Source organism: Pecten maximus, unplaced genomic scaffold, assembly GCF_902652985.1.
Source record: "Pecten maximus unplaced genomic scaffold, xPecMax1.1, whole genome shotgun sequence".
Lineage (NCBI taxonomy): Eukaryota > Metazoa > Mollusca > Bivalvia > Pectinida > Pectinidae > Pecten > Pecten maximus.
The window spans coordinates 67,945-94,920 of record NW_022983001.1 but is presented as its reverse complement, the minus strand read 5'-3'; the positions used below and the strand labels follow the sequence as shown (position 1 = coordinate 94,920).

The 26,976-nt window shown below is 33.8% G+C and overlaps 1 protein-coding gene across 1 annotated transcript; it reads left to right on the top strand.

The window, feature by feature from the left end:
* The first annotated feature begins 242 nt into the window (after positions 1-242).
* LOC117321250 lies at positions 243-11,996 on the top strand. The gene is made up of 13 exons (XM_033875721.1): positions 243-369; positions 833-934; positions 1,981-2,083; positions 2,729-2,843; positions 3,108-3,166; positions 3,655-3,806; positions 6,129-6,187; positions 7,065-7,118; positions 7,443-7,547; positions 9,276-9,316; positions 9,606-9,669; positions 10,181-10,234; positions 10,591-11,996. Exons 1-13 carry the CDS (start codon positions 300-302, stop codon positions 10,714-10,716), a joined length of 1,104 nt encoding a protein of 367 aa, XP_033731612.1. The 5' UTR covers positions 243-299; the 3' UTR covers positions 10,717-11,996.
* Positions 11,997-26,976: the final 14,980 nt, after the last annotated feature.

The following is a 26,976-nucleotide window of genomic DNA, read 5'->3' as shown; positions in this document are numbered from 1 at the left end:
GGCATAACGCGATTGTGGTGTTGATGTGACGTCATTGTATTGTTAGCAGCACGTGCTATATGACATACCCATGGCTAGGGGTTGACAGAGAAATCACACCTTGAATGATATAGAAATCTTGAATAGGTAAATATTTGAATGATAAGAGAAAAACAGTCACCTACTGATGACATATAACAATATTTAAGCTAGAAAATGTACATTTGTAGATCATTTCCACCTCACTTTCGTATTGTTCATCTCTATTTTTTTGTGTTCGGGTTTCAGGTTTTCACATCTGATGCAAAATGTAAGCTTTAATGATGAGTGACGGGTCAGATAGCAGTGATACAGGGAATTTAAGGGAAATAAAGTTCTTATCAACAATAGGTAAGTATAAAGTCAATTAAACATTTTATTTACAATGTTTGATTGTTTTGGGACAACAAGACAAGTAATATAGTCCCAATGTGAATGTATTGGGCCGACAGGGAACGGTTCTATTGACGATAAGTAGAGTGTATCTTATTGTAGAACTCAACATTTGTTACGTTTGTCAACTTTGTTTAAAGATAAAATATAACTATATCATTTAAACGCATGACACAATGAAAGATATCGGAATAAATGGTGATCGAATTCCTTTCTTAAGATGAATAATAACACAATCACATGGAGTCACAAGTGGACAAGTACACAGGTCTAAAGTTATATAAAAATACATGTGTATTGCGAAATATTTGCTAGGTTATTCTTTTTTCTGGCAAGAGTCCAAATTCTGACGGATTTATATGTGATAACCGGGGCATATGTTTTGATATATTTTGTTCCGTTTTGATTTTGGTCGTCACAGGAGCTAAAGACTTACTAAAGCTCGGACATGTATCAAAGAGCGGGTGGCTGAAGAGGAAGACACAGCGTGGATCACAGCGACTGTCGATTGGCGCTATTGCATGTACGTCTGTCAGAGTTAAACTGGGTTTGTCAACAATAGATAAGTCAATATTTACATCTTACATTGAAACGGGAAAGTATCCTTTAATATATTTGCATAATTTATGATCGGATGATACCGAAAATGAAGAATTTCTCCCTAAATCTATGATGTAAACATATTAGATTTGCTTCCTATAAACATATCAGATTTGCTTCCTATTGTTTGTTTGTTTGAGCAGCTAATTACAGCTATTCAGCGGAATCTGGTTAGTATTTTCAGTGACCAACCAGTAGTACTTCAACAGAGTATCTAGCGACGAAGAGAGTAAACTAGGCTCTACAACATTCAGATCCCTATATAATTTATTTCCTATAAGTACTCGTCCTCTTCTGGTTTATTGGCCCGACTCGTTTACAGTAAAAAAACATCGTTGATCACCGTTAAAACTTTACTTATAGCGCTGATGTACTATCACAAATATAACAAGAAATACCATCTGTCCATCTTTGTGATGTGTCATTTGTGTTTTATCACATCACGTAGTTATATATACTATGGTGCATTTTATCTATACAAGGCTATAGACACGAGATGAAGTATTCCTAGAATTCAATTATAGATTTTCTTAGAATTCCTACTATACATGTACATACGATACATGTTGTGTCAAATCGTTTTTGTTTTAATCTATGCCAATTCTTAGTTTAAACTTATTTTATTCAATAATACATGACAATATGATACATACAATATAATTTCTAAAAGGATTCAGAAACAAGTACTTAGTACTTATGTAAATCTGTCTCCTTGCCAATTCTTTGTCATGTTAACATACTTACTGATCGAATGTATGCGAGATCGTTTGTTATTTATTTCAGTGTTGAGAACTGATTAATAACAGATGATATTGTGATTGGAAATGCAATCAGGTTCTCTATGGAATTGGAAACCATTTTTATTTTGCTGTGATAACCATGTCAGTTTTATTTTGATTGATTTCAGAGAAAGATTATGCATATACTTTAAACAATGATATACGGAAATGTCTCCGTGTTGTTTTTCAGGGAGGACCTTGTACTGCTGTATAGCAGAGGAGTGTATGTACCACTTTGAATCAAATACATCGAAGAATCCGAAGACAGCTTTTCCACTTACAGGGTATAACAGGTAAAACGAGGCTACAAAAATAAAATATTTCACAAGAAATTAAAAAAGTAATATTAGCGTTCTAAAATTATCGCTTAAGATAAAACCAAAACTTGTGTACCAAATATAGTGTACGATAGAATTTCTTCGGGGGGCATTTAACTATTTATTCACCTGAAATTGTAAAGATCAAAGAGAGGGTGGTACTGAATGTAGTAGTGTAATGTTAAACAATCTAATCCTGTTTTCAATCGGACATACTTTCTCTTTGTCGACGATGTAGCACGTTTAAATTACAGGATAGATAACAAATATGCTTAAATGGAATAATTGGTATGGTTACAATATATCGCAAGTATTTATTTCTAGATTGAATACAAAAAGAATCGAATTTCTCTGCAGGTAAAAAGTCTTAGGAATATAACTGCAGTTTTTTGAGGTTTTCACTTTTTTTTTGCAAAGAATTGTCAAGCTGAATTCTTACACTTGTCTATCCTATCTAGAAACATTTAATTAGACGTATTTAAGATACAAAAAGCACTAAAAATCAATTTTGTTTACAACTGTAATATTCTAGACAGTGGACACTCCAATAACAAACGTGAATCCACCGATTTTCACCTGAAAGAGATGGAATAAAGTAATAATACTGCTCTTGTATGTCAGGCTGTGTCGGCTAGATAATCAACAGCGAGACCATTGTTTCGAGATACAGCCCCCATTAGGAGACAACTTGCTGAAGACGTATATGTTCTCATGTGCCAATGCTGATGACATGCTGGTGAGTGGCGATGAAGTTTTCCTCTGATAACAGACTGTGTACAATCAAATTTATATTAGTTTGTGTGTGTTTTGAACTAAATTAATGAAATTCAGTGAAAACGACAGGTAGTAGGTTAGTGTTGCTCATACTACATAGTTATTTACATAATGATTTTCTGACTTAAATTTATTTATTTTATAACTATTTCTTGAGCCATATTAAACTCCTAAATTAAACCAGATTATTTTGGTACATCCATGATAGATACCTATTTCGTTACAGGACTGGATGAGGAGTATATACGATGCTCTGCTTGTAGGAAATTACCAGTTGCCTCCCGAGTAAGTAGTGACATATTCCCCAGCGTTTGTCTTATCAGTCAGTAATACATATGGTATTAGTTATGAATAATTCGTTGGTTGCTGTGTAACTCTAGGATTGGAGGGGGTTGGCTTGTTGGGGGCAGGTCTTAGCTCATGTAGTACCATCTTATAATCTATAATCGAGAAGTTTGCAAACCTTTAACATATTAAGACAAAGGGAGTTATGATAATCTACAAAACATGACATTCATTGAAATATTATTTCATTTTAAATTAAGCCTGCTTTCATATGTGTATATATTAAATTTTGTTGTATCTATATGGTATATAATGAAATATAACGGTGTATCTTTTGGGGACCGACCAGCAACAGTCCGCCTGAAAATGTCCCGTAGTGACTGTGCTTGTTGTGTCTTTCTTTTTTCTACCCACTGAAAAAAATATTTTTCCATACGGAAAATAACATTAAACACGCGTATTCATTTTCTGTTTATGTTCCTTCACAGTAAACACGTGCTAATCAAGTTTGGACACTCGGAGACAGAGAAGCCTGTTTTGATGGAAAGTCCAACCAGCGGATACACCAACATAGACAAGTTAAAGGAGGATAAGACAAAGAAAACAAAACCGAAAGTTGACCGCTACAATCCCTGGGGACGTATGTGTATTATTATAAAGGTTGATGTATGTGTATTATTATAAAGGTTGACGTATGTGTATTATTATAAAGGATGAAGTATGTGTATTATTATAAAGGGTGACGTATGTGTATTATTATAAAGGGTGACGTATGTGTATTATTATAAAAGTTGACGTATGTGTATTATCATAAAGGTTGACGTATGTGTATTATCATAAAGGTTGACGTATGTGTATTATTATAAAGGTTGACGTATGTGTATTATTAAAAAGGATGACGTATGTGTATTATTATAAAGGATGAAGTATGTGTATTATTATAAAGGGTGACGTATGTGTATTATTATAAAGGGTGACGTATGTGTATTATTATCAAGGTTGACGTATGTGTATTATCATAAAGGGTGACGTATGTGTATTATTATAAAGGTTGACGTATGTGTATTATTATAAAGGATGACGTATGTGTATTATTAAAAAGGTTGACGTATGTGTATTATTATAAAGGGTGACGTATGTGTATTATTATAAAGGTTGACGTATGTGTATTATCATAAAGGGTGACGTATGTGTATTATTATAAAGGGTGACGTATGTGTATTATTATAAAGGGTGACGTATGTGTATTATTATAAAGGTTGACGTATGTGTATTATCATAAAGGGTGACGTATGTGTATTATTAAAAAGGGTGACGTATGTGTATTATTATAAAGGGTGACGTATGTGTATTATCATAAAGGGTGACGTATGTGTATTATTATAAAGGTTGACGTATGTGTATTATTAAAAAGGGTGACGTATGTGTATTATTATAAAGGGAAAGGGTGACGTATGTGTATTATTATAAAGGGTGACCTTTGTGTATTATCATAAAGGTTGACGTATGTGTATTATTATAAAGGGTGACGTTTGTGTATTATCATAAAGAGTGACGTATGTGTATTATTATAAAGGGTGACGTATGTGTATTATTATAAAGGGTGATGTATATGTATTATTATAAAGGGTGACGTATGTGTATTATTATAAAGGTTGACGTATGTGTATTATTATAAAGGGAAAGGGTGACGTATGTGTATTATTATAAAGGGTGACGTATGTGTATTATTATAAAGGGTGACGTATGTGTATTATCATAAAGGATGAAGTATGTGTATTATTATAAAGGGTGACGTATGTGTATTATTATAAAGGGTGACGTATGTGTATTATTATCAAGGTTGACGTATGTGTATTATCATAAAGGGTGACGTATGTGTATTATTATAAAGGTTGACGTATGTGTATTATTATAAAGGATGACGTATGTGTATTATTAAAAAGGTTGACGTATGTGTATTATTATAAAGGGTGACGTATGTGTATTATTATAAAGGTTGACGTATGTGTATTATCATAAAGGGTGACGTATGTGTATTATTATAAAGGGTGACGTATGTGTATTATTATAAAGGGTGACGTATGTGTATTATTATAAAGGTTGACGTATGTGTATTATCATAAAGGGTGACGTATGTGTATTATTAAAAAGGGTGACGTATGTGTATTATTATAAAGGGTGACGTATGTGTATTATCATAAAGGGTGACGTATGTGTATTATTATAAAGGTTGACGTATGTGTATTATTAAAAAGGGTGACGTATGTGTATTATTATAAAGGGAAAGGGTGACGTATGTGTATTATTATAAAGGGTGACCTTTGTGTATTATCATAAAGGTTGACGTATGTGTATTATTATAAAGGGTGACGTTTGTGTATTATCATAAAGAGTGACGTATGTGTATTATTATAAAGGGTGACGTATGTGTATTATTATAAAGGGTGATGTATATGTATTATTATAAAGGGTGACGTATGTGTATTATTATAAAGGTTGACGTATGTGTATTATTATAAAGGGAAAGGGTGACGTATGTGTATTATTATAAAGGGTGACGTATGTGTATTATTATAAAGGGTGACGTATGTGTATTATCATAAAGGATGAAGTATGTGTATTATTATAAAGGGTGACGTATGTATAATATTATCAAGGTTGACGTATGTATATTATTATCAAGGTTGACGTATGTGTATTATTACAAAGGGTGAGTTATGTGTATTATTATAAAGGGTGACGTATGTGTATTATTATAAAGGATGATGTATGTGTATTATTATAAGATTGACATACAAGAAATTGTATGTGTATTATTATAAAGGGTGATGTATGTGTATTGTGATTAGTGCATGATAGCATATACATTAAAATAAATTATATCACCACTTTACATACATTTGTATATAATATTGTTCGATTTTCTTACATTTATTCACAGCCAATATTTATTTTACAGAAATATTCGATGGGTCCACTCCAAAGGAAACGTCTGGTGGAAAAATGAATAAAGAAACGGTATGTATCTATTATCATAACAATCGTGTACAGAAAATTCCAAACTAGTATTGTCAACAATCGACTTCTTCTTAACCGATGATAAGGATTAAACCAAATTGGTAGAAAGCATCCCTAGGTTGCTGGTAATTTATACATCTGTTTGGACTGACTCCCCAGGGGTCTGACGGTTGGGGCCTAATGGGGTCCATTTGGCAATATTGATATTAACGACTTCTTCTCTGAAACTAAGCAAATAATGACATTGATATTTCAGTGGGAACATCCCAAGGTGGCTGGGATTCAAATTTATACAAATGATTGAGATGACCCTCAAATCCCCCAGGGCCTCAGGGGCCTAAGGGGCGGGGCGAAAGAGACCAGTTTGACTATATTGCTATACAGGACTTTTTTTCAAAATTGTTATTAAGTATTTTTAAATACCGTTCAGATCCCCATCCCATAACCATATATAGCATTGCTGGGCATCAAGAGATGAACACAACCTTGATGTAAAAATAAGCCCAGGGGTTTCCCAACCCCCAAGTGACTTTAAATTTCTTTAAACATAATCATGTTGAGTCTTGACTTCGTTTCTTGATTATATCTTTGAAGCAATTGAGATCTTCACGCAATAACCATACATATAGGATTGTTGGACAAACAAATATAACATAAACATTACTGTGATGTTTGCTTAAATAAACCAGGTGAGCAATAACGAACGGTTCCATGAATCTTTCTCCATGGAACATCAGTTTAATTGGGATTTTACAAAATATTTATTTCTGCGAATATTCGATGGCTAGTTATTAGTAAGAGATACGTGGATGTGTCGTAGTTCTTACATAATTTTCAATATGCACATGTGATACTTTCGCCATTTTTTGTTATTCAGAAGCAGAAGAAGGAGCCTACGATGGAAAGTGATGAGCACGTGTATGTAAATGAGGTAAGTACCTGATGTGATTACAATAAGCGATTTTGTTAATGATGTTCGTTACGTTTTATACTAATTGTCTTTATTTGAATGGGGTATATATTGAGAGCGCTGTACATTTGATATGCAGTATTAGTGTAAAAAACACCATGCAAATGCTTGATGATTTCTCATTCCTCTTTCCAGGCTTAATTGGTGACCTAGCAAATAAAGCGTGGATACTTACCAAACATCATAGTGATAGAGAAAATGTAGACGTAATATATCAATCTAATAATGTCATTAGGTTATAGTTTAAGTATGGTATGGGATTATGGTAATTTTATATGTTGAAAGGCTGAAACAAGACATTATGTCAATCAACGTGGAACTGTGGATGATGAGGAAGAAGGCGACGATGAGGTTGCGGAGGAGGAGGAGGAGGAGGAGACAGAGATGGAGGTTCGAGGCTAGATTTAGTGTAGTTTTTAGGCTACCATTTTCAAACTTAACCATGGATATTTTTGAGTTAATCGATATTATATACAGTGTATAATTCCAAAACTTGCATTGCTGACCCTTACATGATGACGGGTGGGATAGCCATCACTACATATATCAATATATATGTTAACTGTGGGATAGCCATCACTACATATATCATTCTATATGTTAACTGTGGGATAGCCATCACTACTTATATCATTCTATATGTTAACTGTGGGATAGCCATCACTACATATATCATTCTATATGATTAACTGTGGGATAGCCATCACTACATATATCATTCTATATGTTAACTGTGGGATATCCATCACTACATATATCATTCTATATGTTAACTGTGGGATATCCATCACTACATATATCATTCTATATGTTAACTGTGGGATATCCATCACTACATATATCATTCTATATGTTAACTGTGGGATAGCCACCACTACATATATCATTCTATATGTTAACTGTGGGATAGCCATCACTACATATATCATTATATAGGATTAACTGTGGGATAGCCATCACTACATGTACATATATCATTCTATATGTTAACTGTGGGATAGCCATCACTACATATATCATTCTATATGTTAACTGTGGGATAGCCATCACTACTTATATCATTCTATATGTTAACTGTGGGATAGCCATCACTACATATATCATTCTATATGTTAACTGTGGGATAGCCATCACTACATATATCAATATATATGTTAACTGTGGGATAGCCATCACTACATATATCATTCTATATGTTAACTGTGGGATAGCCATCACTACATATATCATTCTATATGATTAACTGTGGGATAGCCATCACTACATATATCATTCTATATGTTAACTGTGGGATAGCCATCACTACATATATCATTCTATATGTTAACTGTGGGATAGCCATCACTACATATATCATTCTATAGGATTAACTGTGGGATAGCCATCACTACTTATATCATTCTATATGTTAACTGTGGGATAGCCATCACTACATATATCATTCTATATGTTAACTGTGGGATAGCCATCACTACATATATCATTCTATATGTTAACTGTGGGATAGCCATCACTACATATATAATTCTATACGTTAACTGTGGGATAGCCATCACTACATATATCATTCTATAGGATTAACTGTGGGATAGCCATCACTGCATATATCATTCTATAGGATTAACATTCCTATTAACATATGTATCATCGTATATCACGTTTTGGGCGGAATTGAATAAACTTTAATAGTAAAGTAATCTGATATGAATGTATCAGGAGTCATGTATGTAAGCTGATAAACATATATCTGGAGAAAGATAATTCCTACATATACCCGTAAAACTCAGTTTAGTCTACAAGCAATATGATTCATGCATTCGGCTGTCGTGCAGGTCAATATAAACCAGCCGTTTCTCCAATTTGAATTTAACGGTTCATTCTATTTTCCTGTAATGCTGTGTACGTTCATTAAATGCTTAAATATTCCACTCGTTGGTTCTTTACGCTATATCATAACTTAGAAAAGCATTGTATAGTGCACGGATAAATCACATTATTGTTTCTTTATAAAACTTTCCGGCCAAACACCTATAACCATGGTTACACACATGACCAAATATCTATATTACTACTGGTGATTTGTTCTACTGTTGATAACAGAGTTGTCTCCATTTGTAGGACTACCTGTTTGATAGTTCTGACGGCAACGCTGCCCGAGCGTAAGTACCATAGTGCTGGCTGTGTATCCCCGCATTGAACTTTGAAGCTAAGTCTATCTGTTAAGATTTTGCGAATTCGTTGCTTTTTCTGAATAACGGTAAGAAATTCATTGCTCCTGAGTGTTAACTTTCATTGCTAAGATTTTGATTTCTGTATTTTCTAAGTCTTTTAATTTATGATTAAGTGGCTATGAAGTCGTCTGAAAATTACCAACATATGTAATAACGGATAAAGTCACACCATCCGGCCTCAAACCTACTCCATAGTTTGTAGCATATTATGTTACAGGCATCTGAAGGACAAAGTGATACAGACGTTCCTGGTACGCAACTCGAGGGAACCAGGGAGGAAGGTATGCTTACGGCATTCAAAACAACAAAATAACACCATTCAAAGCTTATTATTTTATCTTAACCATTCTATGCAACTCCTTTTTTCATATTTCAAAATATGGCACTTCTTTAAAAGCTGTCGAGGATTTGTATATAAAATAAGATTTATGTCCTTAGGATGATATATATGCGTTGTTGAATTATTAATTGGAGACCCCGGAGCAGATTCTCGGTGTGCCTGTTAATCATGCTCACTCATGTAAATTTTGCAAAACTATGCTTCTTGTTTATTTCATGCCGTATACTCCTATTTTGTTTTCCTTGGTATAATACATATTCCTGATGATTTTTTTAATATCTTACTCCTCTTAGTTCCTGGTGTAAATGTTTCCTTGGTTTTGTGCATGTCTCTTTTATTACTTTATTCATTTATTTATTTATTATATTTTCTACTTCGACTAAGGTGATGGCGATTTTATTTATTTGTGCGTGTATTTGTCTTGTCTTTATTGCTTTATTCATATTTCACAGATTTTGGTGGTTAAAAGAAGGGATGAATGCAAACAACACGTCATTAACATAAGGGTAAGTAATTTTCGAGGCATCCTTTTGGCCCTGTCACGCCATTATTCAATGATATAAAGATGTCGAATCGTCTCTTAAGAAAATCGAGCTTGCAAAAGTACAATGGATTTAATACAAAATTACAGAGGATTTGATATAAATGTACGGTGGGTTTAATATATTTTGTTTACTAATGCCATTGTTATTTATATTCATTAATCGTCAAAAAACGATATATTATTAACTACCTTTTCTTTTATTAGGAGGACATTTGTAACGGTGGATTTAATATATTTTGTTTATTATAATGCTATTGTTATTTATATTCATTTATTGTCAAAAAACGATATTTTATCAACTACCTTTTCTTTTATTAGGAGGACATTTATTGCATAGAGGCAGCAGCCCAGTTCAGAAGCCTGAATGAACTAATTGAATATTACAAAAATAATGAGTTATGTGGTTCTTGTATTGGCAACGGCTACAAATTCTACGAATGTTGAGTGATAGACTTCATAAAGAAACATTATTGGGTTCTTGTCTTGGTCACGAGTATTCGTAAACGAGGATTGTTGTATTTGCCTCGACAACGAATACTCATTTTATAATAATGGACTATACAGTGTTATACATTTGTACTTTTCGGGACATATTCTGCTGTGAGCCTGGTGAAATGGGCTGTTTTTTACATACATATGTAAACAAATGTACACATGCAGATAATGTGTTTTTTTAAATTTCCCATGGTGCAATCGAATTTTATATCCCTGTAAATACGATAGTATTTCCCATTTTATATCTGCGATGAGTATTTAGATGATTGACACATTTACATCACCATACTTGTTAGCAACCAATTTACGTACCTTAACACTCAAATCATGACCGCGGATACTATGCGAATTTTCAGTCTCTTAAAGTAAACACTGGTGCTTTTATCTTAAAATATTTCAATAATCTTTTGGAATGTTTTAAAAGTTTCCGTTAAAAGGGCATTCCTTCGTTTGAATACAGTTTAGATCGTCAAAATTAAACTTACTGGAAAATATATATTTTATCCAAGTAGTAAAAGTTATAGTCTTTAAGTTAATAAGGCAGTTTTACTATCAATAAAAACCGAAGTTCTTCGAGTATTAAGTCCTGACAATTCTTAATTCGACCCGAAGTATCAGTTATTACCCCAAAGACTTACAGTATTTGCATACGAAACGCCTTTTTCTTGTAGGCACAAACACCATATAATAATCGTTCGGATATAGATTTCACCAATAAAAGTTGTGCTTGTTTCTGATGTCCGAAAGAAGGAATGCCCCTTTAAAGTTCCTTATCGTTTCCGCAGATTTTGATAATTTATCGCTACCCATAACTACATTGTTTGTCGACATGTACATGTTTCCAGGATGCAAAATACGTGCGTAGATCTATATTGATTTGTGTTTTTTCACAGATGAGTATGAACAATGGTATTATCATTGTCTACTGTTGTGTTGTGTATAGCACTATTGTAACATAGTCTAAGATGTTACTTTATGGGAGTACTTTGCTAAAGCCCACTCTATGCTTTTATATGATATGGGTGTGGTTATAGTCTTAACTTGTGTTGTTACATATTTATTTTGAAAACGTATTCCATTAACTGCTATAAAAGTACTATAATTGATGTATTGTCCTTTTAGAGTATAATTGTCGCTAGTGTTTCTGTATTCTATAAAATAGAATTTACATAGTGATAGTTATAGTACATTATCATACAGAATATAAACAAATAAAAACAATAAAGGTCTTTTCATTGTACCTCTTCTGTGCATAAAGACAATGAAATAAGATAGGAAATATGGTTAGAAATGTGCATGGTTCCAAAGTGCCTGAATAATTTATTTGCAGTATTGAGGAAAATTCACATCGGCTGGTAAAAGAGATTTTGTTAATATACAGCGATTCTACCACAAGTTCCAATTTTAAAAAGTGTTTAATGAACTGCTGCACCTTTTACTGTGAAAGAAATACCTTCTATCTTAAGGTCGTCACGATTTTCTTTTATGATTGGATCTGAATTATTAGTAGCTATGGGTTATCTCGGGTTTTTTTTAAATGCTAAAACATTTACCATTTTTTCCCCGCGGGAAATACCAGTAATAACTTTGCATATTAAACGTGTTACATGTAGCTTTAAATATTTTATTATTTTCGTAATAGGAAATAAAGCATGCAAACATTTGGCAACGTATTTCTCTAGTTTCTGAAATACGGAACTATTTTGTTTCTTAAAAATTGTTTTGTTTGTTTATTTATTTGTTGTTGTTTTTTGGTTGTTTTTTTTTTAAATAGGAAAACCTGTACGAATGGCAGGAAAACTTTAGAATTTTGCATGCACAATACGATTTCCATAAGCTAACTATGCTTTGCCGGGTTTAAAACTTTTCATTTGAAATGGGATCATTAGACACTCAATTGGCGAATGTTCTCGCCATTTCCACGGGATACAATTGGTGATTAAAACGACATAGTCCATGCCCAAATTAGTTTCTATTTCACATGTATACGTGTGTTTCTAAATTGAGACACACACGCCCACTATATGGTTCAATGAGATCAATTTAACCATGTATGTACATTTGGATTTCACAAAAAGGACACATAAAAGTATATGAAAATGTAAGATATTACTGTATATTGTAGACTAGGTCTACATACAAAATGTATCACTGATTTGTCGGTTCACCGATTTCGTTGAAACAAGGCTGCGATAATTTTGATGTAGACTTATATAATTTTTCATATTATCTAGTGCGTAGAGCATGACGTATCAGTGCTATTAACATCATTCTTGATATTTCAGGGATAACGACCACATATGATCTCTTCACAAATATTAACATATATACGATTATTAACATAACCGGCCTTAGCAAAATGAGTATACATGCATTTGTTGTATGACAAATTCGTTTTACTATGTCTTGCATGTCGGTATGGGATAAAATGCGGTTGAAGTTAAACACCTGTGGCTGTACAACCTTTCAAACAAGGAATCCTTGTTTGAAATTTGGGTAAACAAAAAGTATGGTTAAGAATTATATAAATGGAGAATCTAGGCATTGAATTCTATAGCGTGTCACTTATATATGGCTACCTAGTTAGTTACCGGAGAGAATGTACAAAAACAACAAAGGCTGCCGACATAAGGATGAAACCAAAATTCCAACTAAAAAAAATATGTAGATTTGGATGGAGCCTCAGGCAAACGTACAACGAGAATAAGACCAGATCCTCAAAAAGGGTAAGCGTCCTCTCCTCATTCGGCGCTACCCACCATATAAACCTAGGTCAAATCAAGGTCAAGTGACATTCTACAAAACAAAAATTGTCGGCAAAATAAGGAAATTTTAATTCAAACTCCGAATCGTTGAAACAATTATGTTGTTTGCAAACAAAATTTGTGTCATACCCCGATGAAACTAAAAAAAATACATCAATGCAAATGAAAAATTAAAAACAACGTCCTAGTAATGATCCATTATTTTGCCTACAATAGTAATCGCACGAGAGTGTCCTGTCGTGTTGATCGCTCATTGACATACTGAATGCAGATGATATTCATGTAGAGAAAATAGGTACATTGCATATGTGTTAATCCAACAATGATACACAACATTGTTTTGATTGACGAATCAGTCGTGAGGGCTAAATGGTTACGTCGCTGAGTACAGGCATAATCATAGCGAGTTGGAATCCCGAATGACTTTGCTTTCCCCCTGTATTAGAGTAGTGTTTTGTAGGTGTGGTGCATGTGTGTGTTTTGTAGGTGTGGTGCGTGTGTGTGTTTTGTAGGTGTGGTGCGTGTGTGTGTTTTGTAGGTGTGGTGCGTGTGTGTGTTTTGTAGGTGTGGTGCGTGTGTGCGTTTTGTAGGTGTGCTGCGTGTGTGTGTTTTGTAGGTGTGGTGCGGGTGTATGTTTTGTAGGTGTGCTGCGTGTGTGTGTTTTGTAGGTGTGGTGCGGGTGTATGTTTTGTAGGTGTGGAGCGTGTGTGTGTTTTGTAGGTGTGGTGCGGGTGTGTGTTTTGTAGGTGTGGAGCGTGTGTGTGTTTTGTAGGTGTGGTGCGGGTGTGTGTTTTGTAGGTGTGGTGCGGGTGTGTGTTTTGTAGGTGTAGAGCGTGTGTGTGTTTTGTAGGTGTGGAGCGTGTGTGTGTTTTGTAGGTGTGGTGCGTGTGTGTGTTTTGTAGGTGTGGAGCGTGTGTGTGTTTTGTAGGTGTGGTGCGGGTGTGTGTTTTGTAGGTGTGGTGCGGGTGTGTGTTTTGTAGGTGTGGTGCGGGTGTGTGTTTTGTAGGTGTGGTGCGTGTGTGTGTTTTGTAGGTGTGGAGCGTGTGTGTGTTTTGTAGGTGTGGTGCGTGTGTGTGTTTTATTTCCGGTATTTGTTGTTTCTGTTTTCTTCTTCTGTTCATGGTTTCTTCTTTCCATTTGTTTTCAATTCCACATTCCGTTATTACTGTCATTCTTGTTGGTACTACAAACGAGCCTTTCTTTTATTCTATCGATCAAAGACATTTTTTGTCGGCGCTGCAGTGATTTATCAAACTTTGTGTAGCCAATATATTAGTTAATGCGTGATTTGTATGGATTAGATCATCATATTTAAACCCTAAAGATAACGTCGGATGCATGTATCTACGTCTCATTCGTGGATTCATAGAGATTTTAAAACCATGATATAAGTAATACCATAGGCTAAGAGTATACGAGTATTTTAGGTATGTATGGCTTGCGGGGAGTAGTAGCTGAAAAAATAAAACATTTAAGTTCAAAACGTTTCAATAAAAGGGTTTTTTTCCCAAAAAGAGATTATTCGGCTCCAGCAAGTTATAGGTAACCGTCGTACAAACCAAACCAACACCCCTATAACACTTACAAAGGCGTTTACTGATGCCTCTCAACACTACAAACACTTTAACATTTATAAATCAAAACCAACAACATATGATATCCCTCTCTTCGAGAAGCAAACTAAAATGATTACGACAAAAAATACAATAAAATAAATAGAAAAATAGAACATCTGGGATATGGAATTGGCGTGCAACCCCTCTCTCGACAGAAATGTTTCAATTCTCTCTCCTTGAATGGCGACTTTGAAATAGATTAGATGGAAAACAGCATTCGTTAATTTTGTTATTGTGAATCATGTGTTCTATATTAAATTATCCAATAGGATAAACAACACAAAATACAGAAATGTATTTCACTCCGACCGATTTATTAAACAAATCATTTCTTATACACAACAGTACGTGTTATGGACAAAAAAATTGTATGCATCTACAATGTACAAACCATGGATTTCATTTAGTTATGAATTGATCATATCCAAACTACTCCCCTTATCACTTATTACCTATGTATGTATATCATTTATAAAAATCAATCGATTATTTGAATTTTATTTTCGCCAAAACTCACTCCCAATTTTTATAATCTAAAAAGATGAATTTCCGTCTGACCGCCGCTACGTTATACCTGTGTCGCCTGAATGACACGTACACGTTCAGGTAACACACGGTAAGGATTTGCACGTGCAAATCGCAGATACTCACGTCACCTATTAGCACTGCATAACATAGAGAAAATAATTTCACCCTAATTCCTACCCGTCAAACGGTTGAAATAATACATGTATAAACCTTTTTCATATTGTGTATTTGTTTTGTCTAAATTACAATAGAATCACAAGTCTGTACGCATATTCATTGAATTCGAAAAATGAGTGATACGGTTGCCTTGCAAGACATGTCTATTTCCAGCTATTTGTTGAGTTGTATGGAATCCAGTATACTTGCATGGTATTGCTGGTCGACAGCACTGTATATAGGGGTACTAATCGTCTTCCTCGAGATACTGTTGATGATATTACTGGTCGACAGCACTCTATATAGGGGTACTTATCGTCTTCCTCAAGATACTGTTGATGCTATTACTGGTTGACAGCACTGTATATACATGTAGGGGTACTAATCGTTTTTCTCAAGATACTGTTGATGATTATTACTGGTCGACAGCACTGTTTACTCGTCAGCTGAAAGGCCACAAGGCCGTAATAGCGGACGTAAAACCCTTTAAATAAATAAAAAAATAAATAAACTTTCTCAATATACTGTTGATGATATTACTGGTCAGCAGCACTATATATATGGGTACGACTCGTCTCGTGATTTGTCGTATCGGCTTGATGACAATTCCTTCTTTATTTCCGGCGATACTGAACGATACCGGCCATCCTGAAAATTACAACGACCTACATGTACATGAGTTTGGTGTATAATGAAACCATGCATATCCTTAAATGACCCTGGCTGTTAATAGGACGTTATACAAAATAAACCAAAGAATAATGAGTAAAACATCGTCTATGTTGAGTGTTCTTTCTGTTTCAAAACAAGATGCAATATGAATATTTCCACAAGAATAAATACAGTCACTACGATTTCTATAACTTTTTGTCCAAACGAAATACAAGTGTGACCTGTTTTGTTTCTTTACATTAATATCATATTCATACCTGTTCCCATTTACGTTCATTGTACTACAACCATAAATTGAACTGGCTAGGTTTACATAGCAACACCCCAGCAAATAAGTTAGTATCATACATTTTTACTGATAACATAAAAGTAAACATGCACAATTTAAACCCTAATTGGTTTGTTATGTTATTGAGTTTGAAATCCACAAATAAATGTCTTGGATATGTTGCTTCGGTGCTTTGAGGCTACGATAAAACGAGTTTCCTCCCTTCAACAACTTATTCTCACAGGCGTTTTATAGTAATTACGTAAGCAGTAACTATGTGAATAGCGCTTGGTAAACCGACTTACTTGGGGCAGAGACCTATATACTAGGGCACATCAATGTTATCTATCACTAATACATAGTGGTAAACTATATGGGAGTATATTCCGTAAAATATGACTAGGACTCATAGAATGATATACAGCGAGGACGAAGAGTGAGAATGATAAAATTTCTGATAGATAATCGTATTTGCTGTTTGATGACCAGATCTTTCAACTATTATCATACCCTTGGGAACAAACTGTTCCCCTGTGTAGGATGACTTGTTATGATACTATATAAAGCTGACTATATTGAAGTGTCTATAAGAACAGGTTTTGATTTAAACATATTTTATTGCCTTTAAACAATTGGATCGGGCACAAGTTTTTCAACTTATACAAAGCCCTTTCCTTACAATAAAACTGTAGATATTTACAAAATTCAAGATGGCTTATTTACAATACTAAAATACATTTTATCACACTATCATACAGTCACACGTGGAGAAACATCATGAGAGAGAGAGAGAGAGAGAGAGAGAGAGAGAGAGAGAGAGAGAGAGAGAGAGAGAGAGAGAGAGAGAGAGAGAGAGAGAGAGAGAGAGAGAGAGAGAGAGAGAGAGGGAGAGAGAGAGAGAGGGAGAGAGAGAGAGGAAGAGAGAGAGAGAGGGGGAGGGGAGAAGGGGAGCATCTTATTTATTATTCAATATTATATACATATATAATGTGAGTAATCCTTTCCGACACCGACGGCAAAAGTTAATTCTAGCACTATTCGATGCTCACAACTTTTACTTATATCCATCACTTCCCGTGCCTTGGTTAGCGTCCTCCTGGTCATTCCGTTCTTTCTTGTATATTCGTTTCTTATAAGAACAGGTAACAGAGGTCTTGTCAAGTCGTCCTACAATTTCACATATAGGTACATTGACGATGTGTTTTCTTTAGATAACAAAAACATTATTGATCCTATCGATCGGACATACCTTACATGTATATAATTTAAAATCAAATATTCACACCGTAACCAAATGAGACAACTTACAACTAAGATTTATAATATACGTGACGATTTCAATTTCCTAATTGTTTATATTCATTTTTTTTTAAAGTAACACACCAATATCCCTTAACTATGCTGTCAACATGTCTCAGTTGATTTGATATTCAAGGGCTTGTTCCGATAATCAGAATCAGATAAACCATAGGTAACAACTCGGTGGTCAGACAAACAAACCGTAGGTAACAACTTGGTGATCAGACAAACAAACATAGGTAACAACTCGGTGGTCAGACAAACACACGTAGATTACAACTTGGTGGTCAGACAAACAAACGTAGGTAACAACTTGGTGGTCAGACAAACAAACGTAGATAACAACTTGGTGGTCAGACAAACAAACATAGATTACAACTTGGTGGTCAGACAAACAAACGTAGATTACAACTTGGTGGTCAGACAAACAAACGTAGATTACAACTTGGTGGTCAGACAAACAAACGTAGATTACAACTTGGTGGTCAGACAAACAAACATAGATTACAACTTGGTGGTCAGACAACAAACGTAGATTACAACTTGGTGGTCAGACAAACAAACGTAGATTACAACTTGGTGGTCAGACAAACAAACGTAGATTACAACTTGGTGGTCAGACAAACAAACGTAGATTACAACTTGGTGGTCAGACAAACAAACATAGATTACAACTTGGTGGTCAGACAAACAAACGTAGATTACAACTTGGTGGTCAGACAAACAAACGTAGATAACAACTTGGTGGTCAGACAAACAAACGTAGATTACAACTTGGTGGTCAGACAAACAAACGTAGATTACAACTTGGTGGTCAGACAAACAAACATAGATAACAACTTGGTGGTCAGACAAATAAACCGTAGGTAACAACTTGGTGGTCAGACAAATAAACCGTAGGTAACAACTTGGTGGTCAGAAAAACAAACTTAGATAACAACTTGGTGGTCAGACAAACAAACGTAGATAACAACTTGGTGGTCAGACAAACAAACGTAGATTACAACTTGGTGGTCAGACAAACAAACATAGATAACAACTTGGTGGTCAGACAAACAAACATAGATAACAACTTGGTGGTCAGACAAACAAACGTAGATTACAACTTGGTGGTCAGACAAACAAACATAGATAACAACTTGGTGGTCAGACAAATAAACCGTAGGTAACAACTTGGTGGTCAGACAAACAAACGTAGATTACAACTTGGTGGTCAGACAAACAAACGTAGATTACAACTTGGTGGTCAGACAAACAAACATAGATAACAACTTGGTGGTCAGACAAATAAACCGTAGGTAACAACTTGGTGGTCAGAAAAACAAACTTAGATAACAACTTGGTGGTCAGACAAACAAACGTAGATAACAACTTGGTGGTCAGACAAACAAACGTAGGTAACAAACTTGGTGGTCAGACAAACAAACGTAGATTACAACTTGGTGGTCAGACAAACAAACGTAGATTACAACTTGGTGGTCAGACAAACAAACATAGATAACAACTTGGTGGTCAGACAAACAAACGTAGGTAACAACTTGGTGGTCAGATAAACAAACGTAGATTACAACTTGGTGGTCAGACAAACAAACATAGATAACAACTTGGTGGTCAGACAAACAAACGTAGGTAACAACTTGGTGGTCAGACAAACAAACGTAGATTACAACTTGGTGGTCAGACAAACAAACGTAGATTACAACTTGGTGGTCAGACAAACAAACATAGATAACAACTTGGTGGTCAGACAAATAAACCGTAGGTAACAACTTGGTGGTCAGAAAAACAAACGTAGATAACAACTTGGTGGTCAGACAAACAAACATAGATAACAACTTGGTGGTCAGACAAACAAACATAGATAACAACTTGGTGGTCAGACAAACAAACGTAGATTACAACTTGGTGGTCAGACAAACAAACATAGATAACAACTTGGTGGTCAGACAAACAAACGTAGGTAACAAACTTGGTGGTCAGACAAACAAACGTAGATTACAACTTGGTGGTCAGACAAACAAACGTAGATTACAACTTGGTGGTCAGACAAACAAACATAGATAACAACTTGGTGGTCAGACAAACAAACGTAGGTAACAACTTGGTGGTCAGATAAACAAACGTAGATTACAACTTGGTGGTCAGACAAACAAACATAGATAACAACTTGGTGGTCAGACAAACAAACGTAGGTAACAACTTGGTGGTCAGACAAACAAACGTAGATTACAACTTGGTGGTCAGACAAACAAACGTAGATTACAACTTGGTGGTCAGACAAACAAACATAGATAACAACTTGGTGGTCAGACAAATAAACCGTAGGTAACAACTTGGTGGTCAGACAAACAAACGTAGATTACAACTTGGTGGTCAGACAAACAAACGTAGGTAACAACTTGGTGGTCAGACAAACAAACGTAGATAACAACTTGGTGGTCAGAAAAACAAACGTAGATAACAACTTGGTGGTCAGACAAACAAACTTAGATTACAACTTGGTGGTCAGACAAACAAACTTAGATTACAACTTGGTGGTCAGACAAACAAACGTAGATAACAACTTGGTGGTCAGACATACCTGTCTTACACAAGTTTCAGTACAAAACATTTTTTTTTACTTTAAGCTACGTAGTTTTTCTATCTAATATATATACAGAACTGTTTTTAATATCATTGCAAACAATAACATGTTATACAGAGTTAGTATAAATTCGTCTCATATGCTTGAAAAAAACTATACCAAACTTACGCCAATGTTTAAACGTCTGGAGTAATAAGTAAAGTTATTGCAGCGAATTCACGTTTGTCTCCACCATTCCCCTTGGCGAACCAATCGATCACGTTCATGGTTATATGGCACCGTTCAGGTATTGTGTCACTTGGAGACTGCGCATCTCGCCTCCAGCCATGGAACTGAGATACCTCTAGAGTCAATGTACCATCATATCACTCGATTCCAGGACCATATTTTGAAGAATTACAATGATAACTTCTGCAGGATATGACAGAAAGTGGTTAGCGATCATCATTACAGCCATTTACGGTAAGTTTTTTAATGAAAGTTCTAGGTACACTGTGTTATATTTCTAGGTACAGTACATTGTATTATAGATCTAGGTACAGTACATTGTATTATAGATCTAGGTACAGTACACTATAGTATAGACCTAGGTACAGTACACTGTATTATAGATCTAGGTACAGTACACTGTATTATAGATCTAGGTACAGTACACTGTATTATAGATCTAGGTACAGTACACTGTGTTATAATTCTAGGTACAGTACACTGTGTTATAATTCTAGGTACAGTACATTGTATTATATATCTAGGTATAATACATTGTATTATAGATCTAGGTACAGTACACTGTATTATATATCTAGGTACAGTACACTGTGTCATAATTCTAGGTACAGTACATTGTATTATATATCTAGGTATAATACATTGTATTATAGATCTAGGTACAGTACACTGTATTATAGACCTAGGTACAGTACACTGTGTTATAATTCTAGGTACAGTAAACTATATTATAGACCTAGGTAAAGTACATTGTATTATAGATCTAGGTACAGTACACTGTATTATAGACCTAGGTACAGTACACTGTGTTATAATTCTAGGTACAGTAAACTATATTATAGACCTAGGTAAAGTACATTGTATTATAGATCTAGGTACAGTACATTGTATTATATATCTAGGTACAGTACATTGTATTTTAGACCTAGGTACAGTACATTGTATTATAGATCTAGGTACAGTACATTGTATTATAGATCTAGGCACAGAACATTGTATTATAGACCTAGGCACAGTACATTGTATTATATATCTAGGTACAGTACACTGTGTCATAATTCTAGGTACAGTACATTGTATTATATATCTAGGTATAATACATTGTATTATAGATCTAGGTACAGTACACTGTATTATAGACCTAGGTACAGTACACGGTGTTATAATTCTAGGTACAGTAAACTATATTATATATCTAGGTATAATACATTGTGTTATAGATCTAGGTACAGTACACTGTATTATAGACCTAGGTACAGTACACTGTGTTATAATTCTAGGTACAGTAAACTATATTATAGACCTAGGTAAAGTACATTGTATTATAGATCTAGGTACAGTACATTTTATTATATATCTAGGTACAGTACATTGTATTTTAGACCTAGGTACAGTACATTGTATTATAGATCTAGGTACAGTACATTGTATTATAGATCTAGGCACAGAACATTGTATTATAGACCTAGGCACAGTACATTGTATTATATATCTAGGTACAGTACACTGTGTCATAATTCTAGGTACAGTACATTGTATTATATATCTAGGTATAATACATTGTATTATAGATCTAGGTACAGTACACTGTATTATAGACCTAGGTACGTACACTGTTATAATTCTAGGTACAGTAAACTATATTATAGACCTAGGTAAAGTACATTGTATTATAGATCTAGGTACAGTACATTGTATTATAGATCTAGGTACAGAACATTGTATTATATATCTAGGTACAGTACATTGTATTATAGATCTAGGTACAGTACATTGTATTATAGATCTAGGCACAGAACATTGTATTATAGACCTAGGCACAGTACATTGTATTATAGATCTAGGTAGAGTACACTATAGTATAGACCTAGGTACAGTATATTGTATTATATATCTAGGTACAGTACACTGTATTATATATCTAGGTATAGTACACTGTATTATAGACCTAGGTACAGTACACTGCATTATATATCTAGGTAAAGTACACTGTGTTATAATTCTAGGTACAGTACCTTGTATTATATATCTAGGTATAATACATTGTATTATAGATCTAGGTACAGTACACTGTATTATATTTGTAGGTAAAGTAAATTGTATTATAGACCTAGGTACAGTACACTGTATTATAGACCTAGGTACAGTACACTGTGTTATAATTCTAGGTACAGTAAACTATATTATAGACCTAGGTAAAGTACATTGTATTATAGATCTAGGTACAGTACACTGTGTTATAATTCTAGGTACAGTAAACTATATTATAGACCTAGGTAAAGTACATTGTATTATAGATCTAGGTAAAGTACACTGTGTTATAATTCTAGGTACAGTAAACTATATTATAGACCTAGGTACAGTACACTGTGTTATAATTCTAGGTACAGTAAACTATATTATAGACCTAGGTAAAGTACATTGTATTATAGACCTAGGTACAGTACACTGTGTTATAATTCTAGGTACAGTAAACTATATTATAGACCTAGGTAAAGTACACTGTATTATAGACCTAGGTACAGTACACTGCATTATATATCTAGGTAAAGTACACTGTGTTATAATTCTAGGTACAGTACCTTGTATTATATATCTAGGTATAATACATTGTATTATAGATCTAGGTACAGTACACTGTATTATATTTGTAGGTAAAGTAAATTGTATTATAGACCTAGGTACAGTACACTGTATTATAGACCTAGGTACAGTACACTGTGTTATAATTCTAGGTACAGTAAACTATATTATAGACCTAGGTAAAGTACATTGTATTATAGATCTAGGTACAGTACACTGTATTATAGACCTAGGTATAGTACAATGTATCATAGACCTATGTACAGTACATTGTATTATAGATCTAGGTACAGTACATTGTATTATAGATCTAGGTATAGTACATTGTATTATAGATCTAGGTACAGTACATTGTATTATAGATCTAGGTACAGTACACTGTATTATAGACCTAGGTATAGTACAATGTATCATAGACCTATGTACAGTACATTGTATTATAGATCTAGGTACAGTACATTGTATTATAGATCTAGGTATAGTACACTATAGTATAGACCTAGGTACAGTATATTGTATTATATATCTAGGTACAGTACATTGTATTATATATTTAGGTAAAGTACATTGTATTATAGATCTAGGTACAGTACACTGCATTATATATCTAGGTACAGTACACTGTATTATAGAGCTAGGTACATTACATTTTATTATAGATCTAGGTACATTACACTGTATTATAGATCTAGGTACAGTACACTGTAGTATAGATCTAAGTACAGTACATTGTATTATAGACCTAGGTACATTACATTTGATTATAGATCTAGGTACAGTACATTGTATTATAGATCTAGGCACAGAACATTGTATTATAGACCTAGGCACAGTACATTGTATCATATATCTAGGTACAGTACACTGTGTCATAATTCTAGGTACAGTACATTGTATTATATATCTAGGTATAATACATTGTATTATAGATCTAGGTACAGTACACTGTATTATAGACCTAGGTACAGTACACTGTTATAATTCTAGGTACAGTAAACTATATTATAGACCTAGGTAAAGTACATTGTATTATAGATCTAGGTACAGTACATTGTATTATAGATCTAGGTACAGAACATTGTATTATATATCTAGGTACAGTACATTGTATTATAGATCTAGGTACAGTACATTGTATTATAGATCTAGGCACAGAACATTGTATTATAGACCTAGGCACAGTACATTGTATTATAGATCTAGGTACAGTACATTGTATTATATATCTAGGTACAGTACATTGTATTATAGATCTAGGTAGAGTACACTATAGTATAGACCTAGGTACAGTATATTGTATTATATATCTAGGTACAGTACACTGTATTATATATCTAGGTATAGTACACTGTATTATAGACCTAGGTACAGTACACTGCATTATATATCTAGGTAAAGTACACTGTGTTATAATTCTAGGTACAGTACCTTGTATTATATATCTAGGTATAATACATTGTATTATAGATCTAGGTACAGTACACTGTATTATATTTGTAGGTAAAGTAAATTGTATTATAGACCTAGGTACAGTACACTGTATTATAGACCTAGGTACAGTACACTGTGTTATAATTCTAGGTACAGTAAACTATATTATAGACCTAGGTAAAGTACATTGTATTATAGATCTAGGTACAGTACACTGTGTTATAATTCTAGGTACAGTAAACTATATTATAGACCTAGGTAAAGTACATTGTATTATAGATCTAGGTAAAGTACACTGTGTTATAATTCTAGGTACAGTAAACTATATCATAGACCTAGGTACAGTACACTGTGTTATAATTCTAGGTACAGTAAACTATATTATAGACCTAGGTAAAGTACACTGTATTATAGACCTAGGTACAGTACACTGCATTATATATCTAGGTAAAGTACACTGTGTTATAATTCTAGGTACAGTACCTTGTATTATATATCTAGGTAAATACATTGTATTATAGATCTAGGTACAGTACACTGTATTATATTTGTAGGTAAAGTAAATTGTATTATAGACCTAGGTACAGTACACTGTATTATAGACCTAGGTACAGTACACTGTGTTATAATTCTAGGTACAGTAAACTATATTATAGACCTAGGTAAAGTACATTGTATTATAGATCTAGGTACAGTACACTGTATTATAGACCTAGGTATAGTACAATGTATCATAGACCTATGTACAGTACATTGTATTATAGATCTAGGTACAGTACATTGTATTATAGATCTAGGTATAGTACATTGTATTATAGATCTAGGTACAGTACATTGTATTATAGATCTAGGTAGAGTACACTGTATTATAGACCTAGGTATAGTACAATGTATCATAGACCTATGTACAGTACATTGTATTATAGATCTAGGTACAGTACATTGTATTATAGATCTAGGTATAGTACACTATAGTATAGACCTAGGTACAGTATATTGTATTATATATCTAGGTACAGTACATTGTATTATATATTTAGGTAAAGTAAATTGTATTATAGATCTAGGTACAGTACACTGCATTATATATCTAGGTACAGTACACTGTATTATAGACCTAGGTACATTACATTTTATTATAGATCTAGGTACATTACACTGTATTATAGATCTAGGTACAGTACACTGTAGTATAGATCTAAGTACAGTACATTGTATTATAGACCTAGGTACATTACATTTTATTATAGATCTAGGTACATTACACTGTATTATAGATCTAGGTACATTACACTGTATTATAGACCTAGGTACAGTTCATTTTATTATAGACCTATGTATAGTACAATGTATCATAGACCTATGTACAGTACATTGTATTATAGATCTAGGTACATTACACTGTATTATAGATCTAGGTACAGTACATTTTATTATAGACCTAGGTACAGTTCATTGTATTATAGATCTAGGTACATTACACTGTATTATAGATCTAGGTACAGTACATTTTATTATAGACCTAGGTACAGTACATTGTATAATAGATCTAGGTATACTACATTATATTATAGATCTAGGTACAGTACATTGTATTATAGATCTAGGTACAGTACATTGTATTATAAATCCAGGTACAGTACATTGTATTATATATCTAGGTACAGTACACTATAGTATAGACCTAGGTACAGTATATTGTATTATAGATCTAGGTACAGTACACTGTATTATAGATCTAGGTACAGTACATTGTATTATAGATCTAGGTACAGTACATTGTATTATAGATCTAGGTACAGTACATTGTATTATAGATCCAGGTACAGTACATTGTATTATAGATCTAGGTACAGTACACTGTAGTATAGATCTAAGTACAGTACATTGTATTATAGATCTAGGTACAGTACATTGTATTATAGATCTAGGTACAGTACATTGTATTATAGATCCAGGTACAGTACATTGTATTATATATCTAGGTACAGTACACTATAGTATAGACCTAGGTACAGTATATTGTATTATAGATCTAGGTACAGTACACTGTATTATAGATCTAGGTACAGTACATTG